Source organism: Octodon degus, unplaced genomic scaffold (assembly GCF_000260255.1).
Source record: "Octodon degus isolate 3935 unplaced genomic scaffold, OctDeg1.0 scaffold00008, whole genome shotgun sequence".
NCBI classification, from domain to species: domain Eukaryota; kingdom Metazoa; phylum Chordata; class Mammalia; order Rodentia; family Octodontidae; genus Octodon; species Octodon degus.
In genome coordinates this window covers 6,865,600-6,878,304 of record NW_004524584.1, presented here as the reverse complement: position 1 = coordinate 6,878,304, position 12,705 = coordinate 6,865,600, and the positions used below count along the sequence as shown (strand labels likewise).

The 12,705-nt window shown below is 52.2% G+C and overlaps 1 protein-coding gene across 2 annotated transcripts in view; it reads right to left on the bottom strand.

Moving 5' to 3' along the window:
• Window positions 1–5,943: 5,943 nt before the first annotated feature.
• Window positions 5,944–12,705, bottom strand: part of Ky (kyphoscoliosis peptidase) — a 39,958-nt gene continuing 33,196 nt past the window's right edge. For both annotated transcript variants that reach the window (XM_023706494.1, XM_004625003.2), the window contains 2 exons: window positions 11,732–11,922; window positions 5,944–9,203 (listed from right to left, as the gene is read on the bottom strand). In XM_023706494.1, the coding sequence (XP_023562262.1) occupies window positions 8,308–9,203; window positions 11,732–11,922 (1,087 nt within the window). In that variant the 3' untranslated portion in view covers window positions 5,944–8,307. The remainder of the gene's footprint in view (window positions 9,204–11,731; window positions 11,923–12,705) is intronic.

Below are 12,705 nucleotides of genomic sequence, written 5' to 3'. Positions count from 1 at the left end.
CCAGGCTGGTCTTGAAGTCACAACAATTCTCCTGCCGCAGCCTCCTGAGTGCTGGGATTATAAGTGTGTGTCACCACACCCAGCTTTAATTTCTTTATGGTTTCAGTTTTGACTTATAAGCTACCTTGAGCGGGAGACTGTTCTTTTCCTCTGGTCTTTGGATTTTCCCTTGTCTAGGTGTGTTGCATTACTTCCACCCAGATCCCAAGACCTGCAGTCAAGGCCCTCATTTGTTACGGTGAGTCAGGGCCTCTGCCATGTGGGACAGGTAAGTTCATGGGTTCAGTTGTTTCATCTGCTCTAATTCAAGACAGGGAGGATGGCTAGAGACCTTCAGCAGCGGTGCACAGTAATAGAATGGCTGTCTTACAAAGCAGTGAGCATGTGGTCCCTAGGCGGCTTCTAGGCACAGGGAAGCTAGGTGAGGAGAGGCTGGAGGGGAGACTTCTGTTCTGAACTAGAGGCTGGCGTCATTGACTGCTAGGGCTCTAGGAATGATGTGAGACCATAAATTCTTTAGGAAACACCACAACCTACTAGTTCCATTACTATGATGCTGGTGTCAGCTTGATAGGAGATTTGCTTTGTGGTAAGGCTGTTTCCGGTCCCTGTGTCAGTGTTAGCTCATTTATTCCTTAGAAGAAACTAACAAGGGGGGTGCAATTATTGTTCCCATTTTGATGACAAGAAAACCAAGACAGGAGGGCTGGTGACTTTCCAGAGCATGGTGGGAGTTGGCAGATTTGGGCTCAAGATGGGGATGACCCACTTTGGGGTTCGTACCCTTCCCTTTAACTGTCCTGGCCACCTGGCAAAGAGTCTGAGTCATCATCCTGCCCTCCTCAGAGCTCTGTGGGGCAGAGTCCCAGCTACTGAAAGCTCCCCAAATCAAATCGGTGTTTATGGAGGAAAACAGGAGAATTTGGTCATCTGCCAATAGCTCTCACCTCACAAGATGGCTTTCAGTCAAATGGAACCAGCAGCTAAGAGGCCATTTTTCCAGAAAGAACCCATTGGCTCCTTTTTTTTTTTTTTTTTTTTTTTTTTTTTTTTTTTTTTTTTTTTTTTTTTGCAGAACCGGGGATTGAACTCAGACCCTTGCGCTTGCTAGGCAAGCATTTATTCTACTGAGCCATCTCCCCAGCCCCATGGCTCCTTTTCAAGATGGACTTTAAACACTTTTGTTGAGCTTTAAAATTGTCAAGTGAGGCTTTTACTGCCAGAGTGAATTCCCTCCCACAGCCGGGCTAACGGGTGCACTCCAGTTTTGTCCTGGGTAGTGGAGAAGGGAAACAAACACTCCTCAAGGGCACACAGGATGTGCACATGCCCCAGTGCTGGGGCATGGGGAGTCTGCAGAGCCCGACATAGTGGAGGTGGCCTCTGAGTGATTCAGGGTCATGGCTTCACTCCATTTTTAAAATAATGTCATAAATAAGTTAATATTAACTTTTAGCTGTCTTTGGCATTCACATATGGATAGAAGAGTAGTTACCAGGCAGTTTGTAACCCTGTGGTCACTTCCTTTTATTTTTTATTTTATTTTATTTTTTGGAGAAACTGGGGATTGAACTCAGACCCTTGCGCTTGCCAGGGAAGCGCTTATTCCACTGAAGCCATCTCCCCAGCCCCTTGGTCACTTCCTTTTAAATAAACATGTCCTCGTCCCCCCCATCACTATCCTGTGCCCACTGGGAGTGGCTTACTCTCCCCATCTGCGGCTCAGCAGTCATGCAGCCTGATTGTTTTTGGCCACGCACAGTGGTGGCTGCTGCCAGGTCTTCATGTCCCACCCTCTTTTTGCTTGTCTCTGCTGCTTTGGAGAAGATGTCACCACCTTGGTCCCTGCACAGCCAGGGAGCAATGATGGCTGATTCCTTGTGTCATGGAGGCAGTCAGCCTTGCTGATGGAAACAGCAAGCTCTGGCCACATGCAGGGAGGGAAGATCCCCCACCCCAGGAGAGGGACTCTTGTCCTATCTCCTATTGATCGGTTGTTCTACCATGACCTCTTCCAGCAGAGTGGCAATTTCTCTTCCTGTAAATATACATTCCTCAGGGGGCCACAGAACCTCAGCATTGTGCATATGTTTCTTTGGTTAGTTGGGAAAAAGAAGAAAGTGACTTGTCCCTTGTAAGTCAACAACCATTTTAGTCAACATGTAACCTAGTGATCTCTTATTTCATTTTTGAAATGACAAATCAATACTCACCTCAAATTACTGATCCCTTATTCTGAACCCAAGGCACAGTCTAGTCATGGAGATGAGGTAGTAAGCTAGGTTGGCTTGGCCTTTCTCTCTGGAGTGCATTCACGGGCTCCAATCAGGGCTGTGGGATGGCGTCTCCTGGCGCCCAGAGGTGTTGGGAGGCCTCAGAGCATGCTGGGACCTATGGCTTAGAGGCAGACTGATTGTCAGGCAATGGGCTAGCTTGCTGGATGCCTGTGGCACCCCCTGGTCTGGATACAGTTCTATGCAGTGGTAAGCTGACCAAGTGAATTCCTTCCACAAAACAGTGTGTGGAACCTCACCAGCGATCCCTGGGCCCCAGAACTTTGGATAAGCAGCCTACACATCCACAGCCTTCACCCATCTTTTGTGAATCCTTTACATCATAGCCAAATGGAGTTGTGTGGCAGACACAGAGGGTGCTGCCCAGGCCTCCTTGCCTAAAAGACCCAGCTGATTAACATAAGGGGTAGACTTCACCGTGCCCTCTAGCTGTTAGTGCCTTCAGAGCCATTTTAGCTTTTGAATGGAGGCTAAGCTTTGCCCAGGCAGCTCCAGCTAGGAGCTGAGTGTGTTGGGTTGTCTAGGACCTGATCATTTTTGATCAGCACAAGACTTTTGCTGTGGAGCTTCCTATTGGCTGGCTGGGACATGGTCAACCTTGTACCCTATCACCTTTCATTTGATCTGTGATTGGTATTACCCTTCCAGTACATTGACTGCAGTCCTCACTCTGCCTCCACACTTGCTTCCTGGGGAATCCAGCAGGTACACCTGAACATATGACTGGGACTGCTGAAAACAACAGGGAGATGATCTGAGCCATGGGTATCGATAACTGATTTACAAGAATAGCTTGTTCACTTGCTGGTGAGAGTCTCCTGTTGGCCCTGTTACTATCCTCCATCAGATTGTGGTGCAGAGCTGTCCTAAGTACCATTACCCAGGAGTGAGGACCTCTACCTTTAGAGAAAAAGGAGGAGATAGGACTTTTCCAGCCCACAAGGCCTATCTTTTCCACCAGGGCCTGACACAGATCTGCTGAGCTTCTGCTGGAAGGCTTTCATGGAAATTATGCCTCAGCCCAATTGTGCTCGTGTTCATGTGGGAGGCCAGCATGGACCAGAATGGGAACAGGCGGACTTGTCTCATTAGGGGGAGTGACCACACACATGACAGCTGTGGAGGCACGAGAGCAGGCCAGACATGAGATGCCCCAGAACGGAATCGATTTCATCATGGGATAGAAGTAGGGGAGGGCTCGCTGTTCTGTGGCTCTGACTAAGGGAGTTGATGGCTAGGGACACATTTACTGTGGTGGGGAGCAAGGTAGAGATGGTGGTAATCCAGGGGGAAGAGTGACTTCAATCCTTTCACAAGGAGATGCATGTGCGGCATCCAAAAGAGCACAGCCCAGTTGCCCTTTAATTTTCTTTACTTTGGTTTGCCAAGTGGGAGAGAATCAACATCCTGTCCGGGCATGGTCCCTCAGCAGGGCCCACTCAGCCCGGTGCCCTCAGGCAAGGAGGGGCTGGCAGCACAACGTGGGGGAGGGAGAGCTGGAGGAGCAGGCTCTTAATGCAGTGGGACCCCTCAGACGTCCAGTGACTGACAACCCTGGACCCCTTACCTGCCTGCCAGCTTCTGTTTGCAGGGATGCAGCTTCACAAACTCCCTGGCCTGGAAGGAATGTCGGAGGTCAGATATTCCAGCCTCTGGGTTGCCATATTCAGACTGTTCGCATGATAGAGGAGTTCTTCCATCTATTGTTTTTTTTTTAAAATATTTATTGATATATTTATTTTGTGTGTGGTCAGCTCAGCCCACCAGGGGGCGGGCAGGCTGGCATGTGGTGCTGGGGGATTGAACCTTGGTCCCTGTGCTTTGCTTTGCTTGGCTTAGCTTGTTCTAAGTAGGTGCTTTAGACCACTGAGCCATCTCACCAGCCCTCTTCCTTCTATTGTGAGAAGACCCCATCTTCTGGCTTTTCTTTAGGCATTAAAGACATGGTCCATGCCCGGGGCCTCGTCTCCAAGGAGGTGCGTGTTGCATCCTGGGTTTTGTGGTGCTCACAGAGAGGGACATGAGCAGTGCAGATGGGAACATAAGTTCTTTTTGTCCTTCACACTACAGCTATGAGAATGGTCTCCATGGTTACAGCAGCTTCTCAGAGGTGTCTGTATTTCCATTTTCTATATTCTCCACATGTCTAATTTATGAATAATCCATTTAAGTAGACTGCTAGAAAGTTTCTGCATGTATACGAATATCTATATTATCTATATCTACATTTATGTCTCTATCAATTTATTCAAAATGAAAAAAATAGGTTGACAAGCATTTTGGACATTTTTTTCCCCCCTCTCTAAGAAGAAATTTGGGCTGACTTTAAAAATTTCAAGTTAAACAAGGTTCAATGAAAGAAACACTGCCCTCATGTTCATTAAAGGCATGTGAGCCGGAGAGGGGCTGGAGCTCACCCAATTATGTTTTCTTTAATGTGGAATAGCTATTTGCCTGACATTCCATTTGCATTTCACTGTCGTCCCATTCAAATGGCTAGGACATCAATCCCCCCACCCCACGGCTCCCTTTGAAAAGAAAGTGCTTTTTCTTGTCGTCCTCCCCACCCCCGTGATAACAGTGATAAGAATGGATCAATAATTACATTGTTGGATAAAAATGAATATAAATTTATTGAAAAACACCAGCAACAATGTGGGAAAAGCACACTCAACAACCATCGGCCCACTCAACTCAACGCACACATTATGAGAAGTGATTGCCTCTTCAGGTCTCCAGCGACGGATTCCCAGTGAGAAGAAATTATAGACTTCCGATAATCCGGTGCGGGCCACAGATGCACACCACCTTTGTCAGCAGCTATTGGTGAGGCAAGGCGTGAACCTCATGTTTGCCACAGGCCAACCAGTGCATTTAAAGAATTAATTGGTTTAGTAAGAGCCTAATCCGCCCAGCCAGTGTACAGTAGCTAAATAAAACTGCAGACCACTGGGAAAATGTTTCTCCTTTTCAAGTCCTTTGAGAAGAGGATTTCACAAACTTTCTTGGCAAAGTGTCCCTCCAGCTCAACGACAGGAAACAGTTCTTTGTGTCTAGCCTAAATCCTTCATGCTTCAGTTCATCTATTTATTGCTATTTAGTCTCAGCAGGCTGTGGGGGAGTTTGTCCTGGTGAGACAATGTAACATACGGGGAACTCACAATGATCACAAACAGAGTGAAAATAAGAGTCCAGCTGTGCTGGTGACACTTCTGAAGCAAGCTGAAAAGAAGTCAACTGTAGTAGAGATGCCATCCCACTGCCCTGCCAGTCTCCACCCCGACTGGCACCAGTCCTGGGACTCGGAAGAGAATGCTCTCTGGATCAGTCTTTCCCTGGCACAGTAATTCGTGTGATCAAAGCTGCCCCGCCCAGTCCTGCATCTGGGGTTCTGTTTCAAGAAGGGATTTCCGGGCAAAGGGGTCCCAATTCTTATCACATGCGGTGTCTTCTCACCGTGCCAGGCAGCCTCGCAGGAGGCTCTCACAGCTGTGCCTGGCACAAGTGCTCCGTGTACACAGAGGAAACTCTGAGAAAGCACCCCCACCCTGACTTCAATACAAACATCTCGACAGTATTTTTCAAATTTTCAGTAAAAAAAAGAAAAAAGAAAAAGAAGAAAAAAAAAAAAAAAAAAAAAAAGGTAGGGAGCTAATAAATCATTTGGTGGTTTGCAGCGCCCGCGGCCACGCAAGCGGCCACCAGGGGGCACCCGAGCCATTCCATCTGCGGCCGGGAAACAAAGATGAGCATTTGAATAAAAGCCTTCAACATGTGACCTCGGATTTGTAGCCTGAGCAGCCTGCGTGTAAAAATTCATGAAGATTGGATTTCATTTCACGTACTTTTACTTCAGAGAGAAGAAATGCAGGTGATTTTCTGACCGTGCCTACAACTGTTTTTACAAAGGGGGTGCCTGATTCAATGAGTAGGGGAGGGCCTGCGGGTGCCCTGCGGAGCTTGGGGGCGCGGGCTTCCCCCTCTGGTGCTGGGCACGGCTCCTCTTCGTTGGGCGGTGTGCTCTGCAGGCTCCCAGGCGTACTGATTAGTGACACGGTGTTAGGAAGGTGTGTGTGTCCTCTGCCAGGCTGCCTGTGGCGGTCGCGGTGGATCCACTGAGTGGCATGAGCCTTAGAAGACTCTTGTTTTGATAAAACACAACACATTTCTTTCAGCCCTTAACATCACATATGTGAAAAAAGGGCTGTTTTCAGGGTGTAAAGGCCCCTTTGTTTCCTTGTGGCGGGGCATAGTGCTTGTATCTCCTGGGCCTCTGCGTGTTTCTCAAGCTAAGCGAGGTAGTGGTGGGTGGTGGGCTCATCAAGAATGCTGGACCTAGGGTGGGGAGCTGGGCCCTCCAGGAGCGCCCCATGTGTAAGGCCTCTGCTTGGTGGAAGTCGGCCCTGAGCCAGGTCCCTACGGAAGAGGGGCCCCAGGCTGGGGTGGGCTGTGGGACCTGGAACTTCAGCCAGTCCTGGGGCGGGGGAGGCTGTGTCCCTGGCCAGTCACCTACTGGGAGCCCTGGGTGGTTGTGGCTGGACCCCTTTGCTCTACCTCTGTAACCCAGCTTCTAGCACGGCTCTGGGCGCTTACTGCGTGTGCACAGAGGAAGACGGGCGAAGAAGGAAGGCATGAGCGGCCCAGGCTGGCTGAGGCTGCTGCTGCTGAGCCGGGCCGGGTGCGGAGGCTGCAGGAGAGGTTTGGGTGTGGACTGCTCTGGGGGAAAGGTGGGACAGGCAGGGCTGACAGAGCTGAGGACTCCAGGGGTTCAGCAGGGAGTACCCTGGAGTGTGTCCATATGCCAGATGCTCGTGCATTGACCTTGGAGGGTGTCTCTCAGCCCTTCCCTTTCTCCTACCCTGCTCAGCCCGGTTTCTACTTGTTGCCATGGCAACACCAGCCTCAGGTGCTTCCCAGGACTAGCTGGGCAGCTGGGGCTTCTTTGGACAGTCCTGAGCAAGCCAGGGCCCCAACCATCCCCCAACAGGCAGTGCTCTGTGTGAGTGGGCTGAGTCTCATTTTCAGAAAGGAGAGGAGATGGGATAGGACTTTTCTCTTTGCCACAGCACAAAAGCTGCTGCTGAGCAGGCAGGGTCCCCTCACTTGGGTGGCAGGGGCTCTGGGGCTGGCAGTGGCCTGTGTGAGTTTCTGAGCACTGCCCCAGCCACATCACCCCCTGTGGCCTGGGGCTCTATGGAGCTTTGTCATTCAGCCCCTGACAGGCCTAGCCAGTCTCTGGAGGCTCCCAGGAAGGCTGAGCCTTGAGCCCATGAGCCACAGTCACTGCCCTGTGTGCTCCTGTAGGGGACTAAGTCAGATGACTTAGACTGTGTTGCAGGACTGCCGAAGAATCACTCCACCCGCTACCCAGCAGGCCCATGAGCCGGCCCTGGGGCCTCTGCTTTCGCTGTCACCAACCCTGCCACTCTGGGCTCAGCTTTCTCTCATGCGTTTGATCCCCAGGGCTCTGGAAGAGCAAGGAGTGGCTAATGAGGAGGAGGCAGCATGGAGTCGGAAGACAGTCAGGTCCATTTTTCCCTGCGGTCCAGGAGCTGTGGGGTGACACCATGCGCTGCTTGCAGGGGCCCCGTGATCAAGGGAGATGCAGCCGTATGTATCATACTCCTCTGGGGCCTGGAGAATTCACTAAGCATCACGGGGAAAGCTTTCAGCTTGGACCACAGCCCTGCTTTCCCACGCTGACCCCGTCTATGGTAACAACATTAGCACACAAAGGGGGCATCTGGGCACAGGTGGGCAGTTCACAATACCTTGGATTTACATAGCACCTTTTTCCTCCAAGGCCTTCACCTCCATCCCTTCAGCCATGGCCACACTGAGTGAAGCTTTAGAACACAAACATCTCAGCACCAGTGATGGAGCAGCAAGACTGAGCTGGAGGCCTAGAAATGGTTTTGTGTAGACACAGTGGTGTCCAGTCTCTCTGCACTTGGCCTCTCCTGGGTAGGGCTGGCCATGGCCCTCAGGGACAGTATTTGTGGCCAGGCCATCCTCACTGGGTGTTCACTCTGTACTTCAGGATGTAGGAGTAGAAGTTGTGGTTGGCGTTCTCCAGCACCATGACGTAGACCTCCTGGCAGCCGGCTGTGCTGCAGCTGCCTTCCCAGTAGCCCTCGTGGCTCAGGGTCAGGGGCCATGTGTCCTGCCCTTTCACCAGGGCTTTGGCAACTCCGTGCAGCTTCAGCTTGAATGGGACATTCCGGTTGGCGGGAAGCACACCGGACAGAGGCTCCAGTAGCTCATTGTCCTGTCCCCAGTTGCCAAAGCTCTCGGGAAACATGGGCCAGCTCACCTTGGTGTTGGTGCAGCACAGGAGGTAGTTGAAGACAAAGATGTAGTTGCCCGGCTCCTGCCTCTTCTTGACAAAGATCTTGAGGGCAAACTTGCCGGCATGGGGCAGCTGGACCTTCAGCTCAGTCCGCTTCTCCCGGTGTAGCTGGAAGATGTAGCGCCGCTGCGTCTCCTCAGTGATGGGGCCGTCATCTCCGTGCAGGGAAGCCAGGACGCTGGTGCCCTCCTCCACGCCGAAGCTGATAGAGCAGCGTCCATCCCGGGTATGGATGACGGGGTCAGGGTGGGAGGGTTTTATGATCCCCATCTGCTCCGAGAACCAGCTGGGGCCCACAGGCTGGTGAAGCTCGGCTGGCAGCCGGACCCCTAGGTCCACAAAGTTGCACTTGAGTGTGTACTCCAGCACTGAGCTGTAGATGTCTGAGTTGCCCTTGGCAAAGATCTGCAGCTTGTGGGTGCCCATGGTGGGAGGGTATATCTCCAGCTTCATCCCGTTCTTCTGGAGGCTCAGTAGCCCATGCTCCTGCTTGCCGTTGAGCATGAACATGAACAGCGTCGGGGCGCAGCTCTCTATGGTGATCGTAGCCTTCCCGTTCACTGGGGAGAGAGGTGCGCTGGGTGAGATGGCTCCTACGTGTGCTGCTAAGTTCTCTCAGCGGTGTGGGCAACTCTGAATTGTAGCACTGGCCCACTTCTGTGGTGTAAATCTTTTTATCAGATTGACTAAGCAAGCAATGTGATGTCGCTGAACACAGTATCAGTCAGCCATAACACAACCCTGGAAGGGGTTTTCTACCCTTTCCCAGGGAGCTGATAGCTAGGGCTGGGGTGAGACCGCAGGACAAATCTGATCCTAGCTGTCTGTGCTCCTCCACTCATCTGGTTCCTATTAGCTTTGGGCTGCCTGGCGGGCTAAGGGCCGGGAAGGGCACCGCCTCCTCCAACTCATTCTTGCTTCTCCCTCCCACTGATGCCGGTTGCTCATTACATGCCAGTAGCTGTCCTGTTAACACATTACCTTAGCAAGTTGGAAAGGTGCCCCTGCTGGAGATGCCCTGCTCAGCCCCCACCCCCTGCCTGTGTTGACACTGGGCATTGTCACTGTGTGTCTGGAATGGGACCTTGACAAGACAGCATGTGTACCCACCGGTCTTTTCCTTTCTTCTCCCCTTTCCTCTCACATGGCTGTCCTTTGTCCTGGTCATTGTCTTTCACAGGCAGCTGGTCTGTTCCTTGGTTCCCTGGTTTTTGCAGTCTGTGGGGACTCACTTATTTGGTCCTCCCTGGCTCTCAAGACCCCAGACAGGGAAGGGCAGCGGCTTTTCTAAGAGCCTAGCCTCACCTTCTCTCAGATGATGGTTGTCCCCTGCCCAACTCCTGTTGTATCGTGGGTGGAAGCAGGCAAAGGAAGATACAGGAACTCTGAGCTATGCTTACCGTGAGCCCCTTTCCTGAACCTGGTAAGCCCTCCCACCAAAGGCCTCCTGTAAGTGAGACTGTCTCCACCCCCTCATGTGAGCTGGGGTTCTCTGGAAACCTGGCTCTCTTCAGGAAATTATCACTGTGGGAATGGGGTAGGCAGTTCTGTGCCATGTCTGTCGTTGGGTGGGCTGGAGGGTGTTTGGCAGGAGCCCATCTCATTTCCTGTCATGAGCACAGCCTTGCTTTGGGGGTGTTGGCAGAGGTGAGCTGAGAGACAGGAAGTTTTAAAGCAAAGGACTCCTGGGGCCTTCTGTATGAGCCATGGTGTCCACCCACCTTCCCCACTTCCTCCTTCCCTGTCCCCTCCTGAGCTTTTTTCCCTGTGCTCAGCAGCTTTCTAGCTCCTCATCTGGGGGTTCTCTTCCTTCCCTTTCCTTTCGCCCACCTCAGCTTCCCTCTTTTGCTTCTTTCCCACCTCTATACTTAGCGTAAATCTCTACCACTGATAAAAGCAAGTTTGAGACTACTACAGATTAAGAAAGATGGTGTTTACATTTTCATGCCTCCTGAAAAGGTGAACTCAACTCAGTGACACAGAGTGCTCTTGTTTGGGCCTGGTCGATTCCTCCCTGTGGCGCAATGGCCCGCAGCAGCCTGAACAGGCCTCCATTTGATGCAAGCGCAGTGAGCGGATTCTCAAAGTGAGCAACCTCACGCTGTTATTTTAACAGCAGGAGCTGCCAGATATTTGTAGCTCTGAAGAGTGTGCTGGAGCTCAGCAACTGGTTAAGCAAACCATTGGGAGGTGGAAGAGCCATGCCACTAGGAGCTAGCTTGGGGGCACTTGTGCCTATCACCCTGTGGTATGGTGGGGCTGGGGCACCCCAACATCCTCTCCTCGCCCATGGATGCTTCTAGAGAGAGTCTTTTGCAGCCCATGCTGTGGTTCTGGTTCCCTGGCTCAGTCTCCTAATGCTCCTTAGAGGGTGAGAACCCACCTAGCCATCATCATCCTCTGCAGATATGCGAAGCAACTGGCTGAGCCTCAAGGACCCCAGCCCTTTCCTTAGGGGTGTCTGAGTGTGGAGGTTGGGCAGTTACTGGAAATACTCCTCTCCTCCACTCCCACTGCCTACCGCATGTCCATCCTAGCTGTCCCACACATCACTGACCGTCTCTCTGTAGCAGCTGGCCCCATCCTCTGTCCTGGGGAGATTGCCCCCACCTGTCTAGGAACAGCTCTTCAGCTCCCCAACCTGCTAGGTAGACCCCTGATGCACAGTAATGGCTCTGAGGGGCCCACAATTCTCCTGGCCAGGAGTCTGGCAGGAGAACACAGCAGGTTGGGCAGCTTCTGTTGGACACCCAAACAGGCTGGGATAGGCTGCATAGTCTGTCCACTGCCCTGTGAGCTGAGAAGAGACATACATAGCTCAGAACACTGCAGGTCAGGACACTGTAGGTCTGGTTCCCTTGTACTAGGAAACCCACAGCCCCTGACAGCCCCGTCTGGGTACACGCTAGGATAAGAGGGCTTCTATCCCTACCAATGTAACCTGTAGCCATGCTGTGCCCTGATAGCCTGGTGGTGAGGGCTGTCGGCCACCCCTGCATACCCACATGCCCATATGGGTCTGACTGCAGCTTCCAGGGCTGCTGCATTCCTGCCCCTGATGCACAACTTGGCCACCTGCCCCAGTTACCTGTTCTGATCATGGACACGTCTGGGTGGGCACTCAGCATCCCCTTGTTGTAGAATTCACTCTTGTGATACATGCTGTTTTCAAACTGCCTCAGAGACTGTGGAGGTTTCAGCAGTTGCCAGTTCTTGTTGTCTGGGAAGTGGTCCTCAATGAACAGCGCGGGGTGGGTGAGGAAGTAGAACTCGTTGTAGCTGGGGCAGAGGGAGAGCTGGTCAGAAGGCATGGTGGGGGCCCCTTTCTGGCCACTTTGCTCAGCTTAATGTGGGGCTGGGCTCTTGGGGGCCTTGGGGTCCTTCTCCTGGTTGGCACAGTACTGGGAGGGGTCTAGCCAACAACCCAGCTGGGAAGTGGGCACCAGAGACTTCTTGACAGTTGCTTCTGGACACTGAAGCTAAAGCAGGACCTGAGCCACCTTCTGAGAGGAGGCCACAGCTGAGGACTGTGGTACACCGTGAGTGCCCTGGAGAGTCTGGGGGAAAGGCTTCCTGCGCCGTCAACACCAAGGAGAAATCTGAAGGGTGCAAAGGTGTAACCCATGGATGAGTGTCCAGCACTGACACAGCAGAGACGTGGGGAGGTGGGGAGGTGGGGTGCCCAAGCATACACCTCCATCAGCCCGTCTTTCCTCTGCAGGTTCAGTGAGGCCCTCTGTGGCTCCTGGGCCAGGTAGAGGCCTGGTGCTCCTCTAGTGGGCAGGGGTAGAGACTCGGAGGAGAGAATGTGGTGCTTGTCCTGATATGGACAGGTGCTGCCCCACCTAAAGGATCTGCTTCAGGGTGCGGGAGGTAAAAGAGGTGTCTGTGAACACGCGAGCTGCATCGTGGGATGTGTGGCACCTAGCCTGCACTTGCCCTGCGTGTGGCAGTGTCAAGATTTCAGCTGCAAAAATCACAGTACGCTCTTATTTTTCTGAATACACTCTGAGCTGCTGATGGCCACTGTGACCCCAAGAGTGTTTTGTGCAGACTTAAGTT